A 12,874-nucleotide genomic window follows, 5' to 3' on the forward strand; every position below is an offset into this window, starting at 1 on the left:
ACTACGACTTTCCGGAAATTCAACGGGATCCAGAAAAATTGCTAGGCCTTACCTCACAAATGGTCTGAAAGGATTAGGACAAGAGGGACCGTGAACGAGCCACCGACCCTGGGTGGGCCTCAGTTTTCTAGCCAGTAAAATACAATCATTATCCCTGGAGCAGTTTTGTTTTGATATCACTAGAGATCATGTGGAAAGCTCTTTTATAAAACAAACAGTTCAAATATAAAGTACGAGGCCCTAACCCTATTAATCTCCAAGCTGACCTACAAGAGATAAAAAGTTAATAACCCTCTGGCACTCGCTACCATGTGTGTCCGGCCGGTGTTTCATTAAATCTCAGTATTCCTCACAGCAGTCCCACAAGGCATGGATCATCATCTCTCCGCTTCAAACGAAGGTTTAAAGTAGGTTAGAACCAGGAGTCCGTCTAGGGCTGCCGGCCTCCAAATTTACTGCCGACCAGACGCCTGACGTCTCTGCGTTAGGACGGATGTCTCGGATTTCGTCTGCTACAGCGCAGGAGTGCCAGATACCCACGCAAACACGCACCGCAGGTGTAGGAGAGTGTCAACTCTGCAGGTGTAGGAGAGTGTCAACTCTGCAGGTGTAGGAAAGTGTCAAATCTGCAGGTGTAGGAGAGTGTCAAATCTGCAGGTGTAGGAGAGTGCGGAGATCTGAGCATGTCCGCGTGAACTGGAAGGAAACTTCCATTCTTTCTCCCCCACACACTCACCACATGCTGTGTCGCAGAGTTGGCACTCAATCGAACTAGTCGCTCTGTTCTTCTCCTGCAGTTCCCAGGAACCCACAGCCAGAATGTCCCCCCGACTGCACAAACTCTTCCCTTTTGGAGTTCTGATTTGAACTGTTATCTTTTTGTTCATTGGCTTCTTGTGGATATCTTAAAGGCAGAGACTTTCAACCGTTTCCATCTTGTGGCCCACAGACTACTAAAATGCTGTAGTGGCAAAAGAATATATTTTTTTTGACACTCTGACAAAATAAGGTATAATTTCAATTCATTCACGTTGGACGAGTATTATCGCGTTGGCTGTTGTCATTTATTTTATTTGGCAATCTTAGTAAAAGAGGTCAGTGCCCCTGATGAAATAGTCGGGTTTTGCACATTTTCAAAATTCTCGGGGCACATCAGTGTGCCCCAGCACACCGGTAGAAAACCGCTACTTTAAAGAATCTCCAGAGCTAGCACACAGTGTTCAAAAAAATACTTGATGGGACTGCATTAACCGGGGCCAAAGAATAAACCCGCAGTGCGGGAAGATGACTCCACCAGTCATTTTGTACCCTGACTGTAGGAAGCGAGAACGCCCGAACCCAGGGCTGCGCTCAGGCAGCCACAGACCCTGGTGCCCCGGGCGAGGTTGGGAGCAGAATGTTCCCAAGCCCGTCCGGCTCTTCGAAGCCCTGAGGCGGCTGGAGCGGAGTGCGCGGTGCGGCCTGGGCCTCCGCGCGCGCCGTAGCAGAGGGCCCGGGGAGGCGGGGGCTCCGAGGCTAGGCCCCGCCCCCTTCCCGGCTATAACGTGGGGCTGCAAACGGTCTGCCCAGTGACTCCCTTTCCTTTTCTCTAGTGGCCCGTGATCATGAGCCTGGAACCGCGCACGCTACCGCCCTCTCCTAACTGGTACTGCACCCGATGCAGCGATGCCGTGCCCGGGGGCCTCTTCGGGTTCGCGGCGCGTACCTCCGTCTTCCTTGTCCGCGTGGGCCCAGGCGCGGGCGCGATCGCCGGGACGCCCCCATTTCGAGGTAACTCCCTCTCCTTGCCCCCACTTTTCCTGCACTTCTTACGTTCCCTGGAGGTACCGAGTGTACTTCTTCAGACGTGCTGAGGGCTCGAGGAGATAAAATGACTTATCTGAAAGCACATGGCAAAGCTAGTACCAGCATTGGAGATTTCTGATTGTGAGTTCCTGGATATTTTTGTTATACCCTAAGTGAGATCCCTCTACAGATGGAGAAACTGAGGCCCAGGCAGGGGGAAGAGTCTGCTCACAACCCCTAAGCTGAGTCGCGTTCTGATCTCCAATATTGAGCTACACAACGTTGTGGATGAGCGGTCCCGCCTCTTGGCGCTCTCACGTGGGGACTCCTCGCTGGTTAGAAAGTATCCCAGCGTAGACCCAAGTATTTTTAACATCTATGGCCTCCCTCCCCCACCCAGTGCGCGCAGACCCCTTATGACCCTTTCTTGCGTCTGGGAGCTGCCTACAGCACCAGGCCTTAAACAAGATCCTACAAACGTATGACACTTATTTCTATAAAATGAATGAATTGAGTCAAGTGCTTTTAGGCTCCAAACAAGGTTTTGATTATACTTGGGATGCGGCATAGCAGATACCAAGCTATTTCTGGCCAGATCTAAAGAAGAATCACAGTTTTCATTTGGGCTGCTCCTCACCTTGTGAATTAGGCATATCACGGACTTTCAACAGCATTTTTTACACTTGAGATGACTGAGGCTCAGTGAGGCAAAATGACTTAGCTGGGGTCACATGGCAGAACCAGTAGGAGCATTTGGGGTTGCTGACTGTGAGATCCTGGACATTTTTGTTACACCACGTGATAAGAGAAATCCCATTCATCATCTAACATTAGTATGATTTGGCCAGAAATCTTAGGTAGCACTTTAACCTGGAGTCTGGTTCTGCTTGCAGTCATAGGGGAGTTGGTGGGACACACCGAAAGAGTCTCTGGCTTCACGTTTTCTCATCACCCCGGTCAGTACAACCTTTGTGCCACCAGCTCTGACGACGGAACTGTGAAAATCTGGGATGTAGAGACAAGAACAGTTGTGACAGAACATGCACTTCATCAGGTACCATGGCTTAGTGGTTTCCCAGACTGTTGTTATAGATCCGTGCCGAGTACAGTTTTGCTAGCTCAACTGTGCAAAGTAACTTTTATAATTGTGCCTGCTAATTACTTCAGAAGTTCTATATTTTAGGAAACATTTTTGGAAGGCAACACTTATAAACCAATGTTCAGCAATGTTGCCTCTTTCTTGCAAATTGTTTTAATGTAATATAGCCAGTCGTTCATTTAACTATTGTCCACAATTTAAGTATTGGTTGCTGGCATGCTACATCCACAGAGCTGGATAGTTGCAACTGAGACAATGTACTGTCTGGTTCTTTACATGAAATAGACTCCACATATAAACTATAAATCGGTAAATGAAACTTGCTTCTAAACCAGATTACTTGATAAACCTGCCTTTTGAGAGAATGTAGGAAAGGAAAAGACTTATTTACTCCAAGAACTTTTCCATTAAGCTGTTAAAGGAAAAAAAATATTGTAAATGGTTCTTTGGTGCTCAGTAGCATAAATTCTCCTACCATTTTCTATACAAGTGGTGCTAACAGTATTTAGTAGGTATCTATAATGTGCGTAGTATTATACTGGTTAAAAACTAAGTAAAATTCAGCATTGACAAATGAGAAGCAAATGCATTTCTGTTTTGTTTTAAAGCACACAATATCAGCATTGCATTGGTCTCCTCGAGTAAAGGATTTAATAGTATCTGGAGATGAAAAAGGAGTAGTTTTCTGTTACTGGCTAAACAGAAGTGACAGCCAGCACCTCTTTATAGAACCCAGGACCATTTTCTGTCTTACTTGCTCACCTCATCATGAAGATTTAGTGGCCATTGGGTAAGTACCATACTATCTGTGTTGATCATTTATTTTTGCTTAGGATCATATTTTGCATTTGCTTTACCTTCTCCTGTCCCTTTATTCCTCAAAGGAAACCATTTGCAGGTGTTAACCACTCCTTCTGAGCCTTGGGATCATTTATTTAGTCCTGTGACCTCTAGGCCCTACTGTCTCTGCCACTCTGTTTTTAATTCCTTGGTTTCCGTGATGTTATAGTTTCCTCATTCTTCACATCTGATTTCTCCAGTCAACCTCCCAATGTAGGAACCGCCCTCTTTCACCCTTTTCCCCTTCTTTGCTTACCCCCAGATGTAACTTTTACTCCAGGACAGTCAAATGACCCAGCTCTGTCTCTCTGGTTCTCGGCTCTAGATTGGGAACGTGGTCTGCTGTTGGGATCTGTTTCCTTATTGATCACCAAGGTTGTTTCACAGGAGTTGCTCGAGTGGACCTCCCCCTTGCCCATGCCAAAGATGTCCCCTCCCTCCATTTGGAGGACTGGATAAGAGAAGTCTGATTGGAGAGGATTTAGGAGATGGGGTGGGGGAAATAAAGTAATAAAGTATGTATGGAGACAACTTTCTCACAGAGTTTGTTACCAAAAAAATGTGCATAGACATGAAGCCAGGTTAGGGTCAAGAGAATATTAAATGGGAGATAATATGTTTTTATGCTGAAGGAAATGAGGCAGAGAGGGAGAGCTTCTTGTGGGGGTGACCCATGCAAGTGCAGGAGTGATGTGAAGTCAAAAGGGGACTGGATCCAGATCACAAGTAGAAAGAACCGCTGAGACTATGGACATGGGTGTGGGTAGGTTGTAGATCTGGTTGGGAGGAGGGTGCTTCCTTATAATGGCTTCCAATTTTCTCTGAGGCAAAAGTCAGAGAGGAGATGGAGTCAAATTCAGGGTGGGGAAGAGCCTGGATGCAAGAATAAGTATGAAGACAGTCACCTTAGAGCATAGGAAGATGAACTTACTGAGGAAAATTGTATGTCCAGTGACCCCTGTTGAGGGCCAAGCTAAGGACGATGGTCATGACTTTATCCAAACTGGTTGAGAAAGGAGATTGTTGAATTCAACCAGGTTTGAGATTTTATGGTGTAAATAGCCCTGAGGGAGAGGGGACAAGGAGATAAAGTTATATTTAAAGGAGCGATTATAATGATGGAGCATGAAATCTGTGCTGCACTAGGGGAAGGGTCGGAAGACAGGTGGGGTGAGTAATGCTGAAAACCCAAGGGGCCGGGGGACTGGCCGGCTCTGTGCAGCGGGAGGGCTGCTGTGGTGGGGGGACTAGAGAGGGAGCGGGAAGAGTGCCGAGTAGGGGTCAGAGACCGTTAAATCAAATTGACCTTGAAAGAGGAGCTGCAATTCACAAGAAGAGAAGAGTCTCTCAGGTACACTCAGACACAGGGTTGTGTCTTTCATTCAGACACAGAGTTGAATGAAAATGATTTGTAGTCCAAGGATCTTCGAAATGGTGATTATTCCCTGAAAGCTCAATGGCCTGGGTCTTACAACACGTAACGTGGTGATTTTCAAAGTCCATATCTTCAAAGATAGATATATTCTATTATTTTATTTTTTAGTAAAACTGTAATGGAAAAAAATATTTACAAAAGGGGAAAACTAAGTAAATAAAGCTGTCAATGGCATTTTCCCCTGCAGAATTATGTAGTGTATAGGAAATACAAATACAAAAAACTGGAGAGCACTTTTGCATTTTTCATTAAAGCAAAGAGGTATGTGCCTTACATCCTGACAGCTCCATTACTAGGCATCAAACCTGAAATTGTCTTATGTGTGTGTAAGAACAATAATAGCAGCACTTTTTTGCTTGTGATAGCTAAAAATGCAGTTCCCTTCGGAAGGGAAATGAACAGGGAGTCGAGGTACCTTCACCCAGTGGAGCACTGCACGGCAGTGTGAACGGCTGACCAGGAACTGGGGCCAGTTGCACTGTCGACGTGGCTGGCTCGCACACAGAATGAGTGAAGAAAGCAAGCTGCAGAAACACAGACCATGTGATACCCTTTATATGACGTTTACAAGTACACAAAATAATTCTGTGTCTTATTTAGGAATATAAAAAAAGAAAGGCTAGGGATGGTGAAACACAAAATTCACAATGATCAGTTTCCCTCTGGGGAAGAGAGGCACAGAGTTTGGTTAGGGTGAGATATACAGAGCACATTGACTGTATTGGTCATTATTTTCTCTTAGGCTGGGTGGTAGATACTTTATGTCTAAAATACTTTATCATTTTAAAAAAGCTATTTGAATTTCTTCATTTCTTCTGAATGCAATAAATGAGAGCCTTGGAGCATCCAGATCTAGAATTTAGAGTTCTGCCACTTTTGTTAACTTTATCATTAGAAGGGCAGTGTCGTTGGTCAAAAGGTGGTGTTTGGGGGGTGTATTAGGAGAGTTCATCTCCAATTAGAGGGATTGCTGGGCCCCTATAAGAACTTAGAACCCAAGCATGCCCCAGTTTGAGCTTTGTGCCGGGCGGCGTGCGCACTATTACAGTGACAAGAGTGGGTCATGGAAGAGGGTCTAAAAAATCAGGGAGTATGAAATGAACACTTTGGGAAAAGGACAGAATTCATTCATGCTTTCTTCTTCCCTTCTCCCCAACCCCTAATGCGCTTAACTTTTAAAAATGCACATAACTCCTAAGCCAAAATTTTTCCTGGGAAACAAAATATTTTTTAACTCTTGTTTTTCAGCTACAAGGATGGCATAGTGGTTATAGTTGACATCAGCAAGAAAGGAGAAGTTATTCATAGGCTTCGGGGCCATGATGATGAGATCCACTCCATAGCTTGGTGTCCCCTGCCTGGTGAAGACTGTTTATCCATAAATCAAGAGGAAAATTCAGGTAGGGGTCGTTTAAGGGAGGGATCTGTAGAGCTAAAGAACACAATGGGTAGAACTGTATCACGTGAATTATGTTTAAAACGTTAGATTTTATAGATGAGGTCTATGGAAAGAGAGCTAAGTTTCAGGAATCCTTGCAAACTGTTTTCCTCTGAGATAAGTGCCTGTTCCATGTAAATTAAAAACAAAATTTCTATTTCTATCCTAGAAGAACCTGAAGTTCCTAATGGGAAAGTTAGGGCACATACTCCAGTGACAAAAGGCTGCTACTTAGCCACTGGAAGCAAAGATCAGACCATTCGAATCTGGAGCTGCTCTAGAGGCCGAGGTAAGATTGATGTTCCATATTTCTTTTGCAATGTAACCTATATTGATCTGGTAGAAGCAGAAGGTGTTTTATTCTGCCTTGTTGTACTAAGAGTATACCACCTTTCAAAAGCAATTCATTCACTTTACTATCCACAAAGTTGTTTCCCAGCCTAGCCTGGACTAGAACTGTTTGTGCTTAATATCTGGTGTTGGAGATGAAGGTTTCTGATACATTCATAGAGGGGTCTCTGTTTGGCAGAGAGGATAAGATGTTTTTCGTGAGATTGGAAATACTGGAATTGGGCAAGGCCCAGATCAGAGGAATAGCAAAGATCACTAGAGCTAGAGCTTTTAATGCACAAATCAAAATAAATAATATATGCCCAATAGAGAAGTGCATGTTTAAATGTAAAAGTTCCGTTATCCAAATCACAAGACCATCAGGCATTCAGCCTTCCCAGGCATTTCTTTGAACAGTACTTTTGCCTTAAGATTGAGAGAAGCTCCATGCAGAGTGGATGTTACCTGTATAGTAAAAAATCTAGCCTTTCTTTTTATAGCAGTCTTCTTTCCCCACTTTATTTAAAACTATAGAAGTCTTGTCATCTTTGTCCAAATGAGTTAGTACATGTAAAGCAAGTAGCACATTTAGGGCTCAGTCAGTAGTAACTAGTGGCATAATTTGGGAACACAGAATATTTTAAGGTTTGTGGATAGCTTTTAGACATACTTTGGCTGATTCTCCCAAGTGGGGACAACATCAGGATAAGAATCTGTCTAGAAGGCCCTGGCTAGTATAGCTCAGTGGATTGAGCACAGGCCTGTGAACAAAAGGATCAAGGTTTGATTCCCAGTCAGGGCACATGCCTGGGTTGCAGGCCAGTTCCCAGTAGGGAACACATGAGAGGCGACCATACATTGACATATCTCCCTCTCTCCTTCCCTTCTCCTTTAAAGATAAATAAATAAAATGTTTAAAAACAAAAAGAAGAATCTGTCTAGAAGGGTAACTTCTAAACTTATAGTCAACAGTCTTCAAATTTACTAAATCAGAATCTCTAGGAGTTGGTCCCTGGCACATGTATTTTTAGAAGTTCTACCAGGGTTCTGATATACCACCGGAACTAAGAAACTGGTTAAGTAGCTCGTCAGGACAGGAGAGACTTCCCTGTCACTGCATGCTAGCTACCACATGCCTTCTGTGCCTTTTGTCGCATTTCTTGTCAACTAGAAGAAGGAATACCACCTTCTGTCCTTCCAACTTTGGAGAATCAGATTGTGTTACCACCTGGGTAACTTATTTTCCCAAAAAGTATTCCTGGTGTGTTTAAGTTGCCAAGACAGCCTGTAAAAGCTTGCTTGACTTAGAGTAGCTAGGCTTGTATTAACCACTGTGCATAATAATGTTACCATGAGAAAATGAGGCCTGAATTCCAAGTAACCACACTAACAAACTTTGAAACCACAAACCGTACAGCAATCCCCTCTTATCTGACAGTGATGCCTTCCAAGAGCCCCAGTGGATGCCTGAAACCGCAAATAGCACCGAACCCTATATATATATATTATTCCTTTTCCTATGTGTACCTACCTATGGTAAAGTTTAACTTATAAACTAGGCACAGTGAGAGGTTAATAACAATAATGTTAATAATAAACTAGAGCCGTCATCACGATATACTGTAAGAAGTTATGTGAGTGACTTGGGGGGCATTATTAGGTAAAGCATTACTTGAACAAGCACTGGGAGACCACAATAGTCTAGCTGATGACCTAGATGGCTACTAAGTGACAAACAGGTGGGGAGCATGTACAATGTGGACACACTAGGTGGAGGGATGACTCGTGTCCAGAGCAGGACAGAGGAGCGGGATAGCACAAGGTTTCACCATGCTTCTCAAAACAGTGTGCAATCCACAACTTGTGAATTGTTTCTGGATTTTCCATTTAGCATTTTCAGACCATGACTGACCACAGGTATCTGAAACCACAGACAATGGGGGCTACTCTATTGTTGAACTGCTAACGACTTGTGCACATGTCTGTATTTTGCTATGTACGATGCGCGCCCACGTTTCTGGGCACATTATATACAGGATTATTATGCCCATGGTATGTGGTCATTATACACAGTAAAATATAGTTGTTTCATTATCTTGAGTGCCCATGGACCTTCTTTAAACTGCAGGTGTGATGACTTTGAAATTGCCCTTCCTAAAGCGAAGAGGAGGTGTAGACCCAACTGTGAAAGAGCGCCTTTGGTTGACACTCCACTGGCCCAAGGATCCGCCGACGCAGCTGGTATCTAGCTGTTTTGGGTAAGTCTTTGTTTGGTTCATGCTCTTTGACATGTTTTTTCTTCTATAGGCTCAGGAATTCCTAGACTTCTTTTTCTAGACACAGAAGAAGATGGGGAAAGCAATGGCTGAGGCTTATGGTGTGACAGGCCTTTTGTAATGGGAAAATTGTGAGACCAGTATCTGTGTTGTCTAATAACAGAGTTGTATAAAGATGAAATAAGTACAGCCCAGTGCTTGAGAGTGGGATCTCTGAGGTCAGGTGGAACTGAATTTCAGAATCAGTCTGTGACTGACTACCGGCTGTGGTGATGAGCGAGACCCTTCAGTTACTTCACATATAAAAAGGGGAGGTTACAGTATTTCCTATCTCTTAGGATGTTTATAGCCATTCATTAAATAAATTTGAGCACCAGCTTCTAGTTGCTTGAGATAATAAGTGAATTTAGCCCTGGCCAGTGTGGCTCAGTGGACTGAGTGCTGGCCTGCATACCAGAGGGTCGCCAGTTCAATTCCCAATTAGGGCACATGCCTGGGTTGCAGGCCGGGTCCCCAGTGGAGGGTGCATGAGAGGCAACGACACACTGATGTTTCTTTCCATCTCTCCCTCCCTTCCCCTCTCTCTGAAAATAAATAAAATCTTTAAAAAAAAGTTAATTTAACAAAGAAGGCCCCTGCTTGTAAATGAAGTCATACAGGTAAAGCATATAAAACGCACCACAACGATGGTCGTGGCCCTTCACCACCCCCCAGCATGACTTGTAAAGGAGATAATTATGTCTTAAAGCTTCTGGGATTCTGTGCCATTTGCTCATTAAAGCTGTTGGGGAAATTTGTTCGGAGGGTAGTCTAGCACAGTCACGTGGTCCCAGAAGAAGGAAAGATCCAGTAAAGTGCCCTCTACCTCTGATTCCCTGAGCTGCCTGGTGCCCCTCCCCGTAGGGGTGGCTCTTTGCTTTTGTGTATGCTTCCAGAGATATTCTGTGCGTATTTCAAAATACACGGTTTTTCTGTCCTTAAAGGAACATTGAACAGAAATTATTTTGTGACTAAGGGCCCACACTCTGTGTCCCAGAATATCTTAGTTTCAGATTGCTTGTGAAAGAGCGCTGATGCGTGTTATTCCTTCGCAGAGGCGAACTGCTGTTGTGGGACCTCACGCAGTCTTGGAGACGGAGACACACCCTTTTTGGTGCTTCGTCGGAAGGGCAGAATCATTCCAGAATTGTGTTTAATTTGTGTCCGTTGCAGACTGAGGATGACAAACAGCTGCTGCTCTCCACATCGATGGACAGAGATGTAAGAACAGCTTGCTCCAAGTTCAGCGCCCAAGAGCACTGACTTATGACCTTAGATGGGGTTAGAGGGTTTTTTCCAACCAACTGCCAGTGCTCATGCCGCACCTTGCCCCCAGTCTCAATTTCACAGTTACTGTTACTGATGGGCACTGAACACATTAACGGCAGAGAGACAGGGGGAAAGCCAGGAGCCACCGAAGTGCCTGTTTGTTAAAGCAGACGCGATAAAGAAGAGTAGATGGGCCTGCGTGAGGATGTGTGAGGTCATCGAGCTTCCGCTTTAATGTGTCCTTGTCTGTAGGTTAGTTAGCAGAACATCTGCTCTTGGTGGAACCTCTTTAAGGCTAAACTGGCTGTAAGAGCCTATAGCCTTACTCTTGCAGTTAGTTAGACTCATTTGATAGACTTTTTCTCCCAAGTGCCTCTGTTAAACAAGTGTCCATTAAAAACTTAGCACTGGCCCTGGCTGGTGTAGCTCGGTGGATTGAGCATAGGCCTGCAAACCAAAGGATTGTAGTTCGATTCCTGGTCAGGGCACATGCCTGGGTTGCAGGCCACTTCCCAGAAGGGGATGCACAAGAAGCAACCATACATTGATATTTCTCTCCCTCTCTCCTTCTCTTCCCCTCTGAAGATAAATAAAATCTTTTAAAACAAAAAAACTTAGCACTGCTCTTCCCCTTGGTATGAAGAGATATTTTGCTTTTTGAAATAATAACTCTGATTTTCCCACTATCCAGAGGCCATCTTTATTGCTTAGAGTTTGCCGAAAGAGAAAGTTAGCAATGCCCTGATACAGGAGAGTGGAAAGGCCACTGAACTTGTGAGTGGCAGGCCTGGGTTCTGGTTTATTAATTGTATGGCTCTGAATTCACTTGGCATCTCTGGGAATAAATGCATGCTGAGAGATCTTTGAGCTCTACAATCTACTAGCTGGTGTTTTCCCTGAGAGATGCTTTTCCAGTTCCTGTTAGAATAGTTAAATTACATTATACTCTCTGAACCCATCTTGTTTGAAATGTTGATTTTTTCCCCCTGTTTCTCTGATCCTTTTTATATTTAGGCCCTAACCCTTCATCCTTTCAGGTAAAATGTTGGGACATGGCTACCCTGGAGTGCTGCTGGACCCTGCCCTCCCTTGGTGGCTTTGCCTACAGTCTGGCTTTCTCTCCTGTGGACACAGGCTGTTTGGCCATAGGCGTTGGGGATGGCATGATCCGCGTGTGGAACACACTCTCCATAAAGAACAACTATGATGTGAAAAGTTTTTGGCAAGGTGTCAAGTCCAAGGTTACAGCGGTAAGGATACTTTCTTTAAGCTTGCTGTGAACTTTTTTCCAGTAAGTAATTCTCTTTTAGAAAATACCTTTTCACTTAAATGAATTCTACTGAGAATCACAAGTTGTTCAGTGGTATTTCCAATAAAGTTTGAAACTAGGAAAAGAGAAGGACCCTCTCTAACCAAACCCATTATCTCCAAATTTAGGATTTAAAATTAAAGCTTTGTTCAAGTCACCATGTTTTCTAGTAGGAAGAAATTAGAAATAACCTGGATGTGCATCATGGAAGATGCAATAAGTTAATATATAACCACATGTTGGAGTGGTGTCAAACTTTTTGAAATGATAATGCAGATCTTTTTTTGATTGTTAGAAGCTGTTAATGACCCATGAAGAGTGCAAATTACCAAAGAGAAAGCACATTACAAAACCATATATATAATATTTTTGTTTTTCTCCAAAGTGAGACATCTGTTGTAGCCATTTAGTCTAAAAACAATCTTTTTGGTCCAGATAGTACAGGAGTTTAGAAAGCAAAAACCTCCTCCAGTCCATGCCCGACTTCCATAATCCAGAGAACTGCTGTGGGCAATTTGTGATGTGCCCTTCCAAATGCTGTTAATTACTAGTAGAATCACGTTCTCTGAATTGTCCTGGCATCTTTTATTCCCACTCAACGGTGTATCATGTCCGTCATTCACATGTTGGAACCTATTTTTTTCAATTGTATGTATCTTAAGTTTATTCACAAAAAATACTCTGGAAAAATATAATACTGGCAATGGGGAGTTTTGGATGGTGAGATTACAGGTAACCTTTTCTTTGCATGTAATACATCTTTGTTTCTCTCTTCGATAATGAGAATTTATAAATTAGAAGACACTAAGAGCAAGGAAGTTTTCTTCCTTGAACGCCTGCAGGATAACCCGAAGCCCCCTTAACAGTCTGCCCTTCGTCCTGCCCTTTGCAGCTGTGCTGGCACCCGACCAAGGAAGGCTGCCTGGCTTTCGGGACCGATGACGGAAAAGTGGGGCTGTACGACACCTACTCCAGCAAGTAAGAGAACAGATGGCTCTCAGGTTAGGCCAGGGACCACAGTGTCAGTGATGAGGTCTGAGTTCAGAGACCTGGA

The 12,874-nt window shown here is 43.9% G+C and overlaps 1 protein-coding gene across 1 annotated transcript in view; it reads left to right on the forward strand.

Annotated features, from left to right (window-relative positions):
• The first annotated feature begins 1,534 nt into the window (after positions 1 to 1,534).
• The window catches only part of GEMIN5 (gem nuclear organelle associated protein 5), a 37,731-nt gene continuing 26,391 nt past the window's right edge, over positions 1,535 to 12,874 (forward strand). The window contains exons 1-9 of the mRNA XM_037044831.1: positions 1,535 to 1,770; positions 2,679 to 2,839; positions 3,493 to 3,674; positions 6,408 to 6,559; positions 6,767 to 6,886; positions 9,056 to 9,185; positions 10,298 to 10,463; positions 11,549 to 11,761; positions 12,713 to 12,798. Coding sequence (XP_036900726.1) covers positions 1,605 to 1,770; positions 2,679 to 2,839; positions 3,493 to 3,674; positions 6,408 to 6,559; positions 6,767 to 6,886; positions 9,056 to 9,185; positions 10,298 to 10,463; positions 11,549 to 11,761; positions 12,713 to 12,798 — 1,376 coding nt within the window. The 5' untranslated portion in view covers positions 1,535 to 1,604. The remainder of the gene's footprint in view (positions 1,771 to 2,678; positions 2,840 to 3,492; positions 3,675 to 6,407; positions 6,560 to 6,766; positions 6,887 to 9,055; positions 9,186 to 10,297; positions 10,464 to 11,548; positions 11,762 to 12,712; positions 12,799 to 12,874) is intronic.

This window comes from Sturnira hondurensis, unplaced genomic scaffold (genome assembly GCF_014824575.4).
Source record: "Sturnira hondurensis isolate 20B ecotype Veracruz unplaced genomic scaffold, ASM1482457v3 Scaffold0004152, whole genome shotgun sequence".
NCBI classification, from domain to species: domain Eukaryota; kingdom Metazoa; phylum Chordata; class Mammalia; order Chiroptera; family Phyllostomidae; genus Sturnira; species Sturnira hondurensis.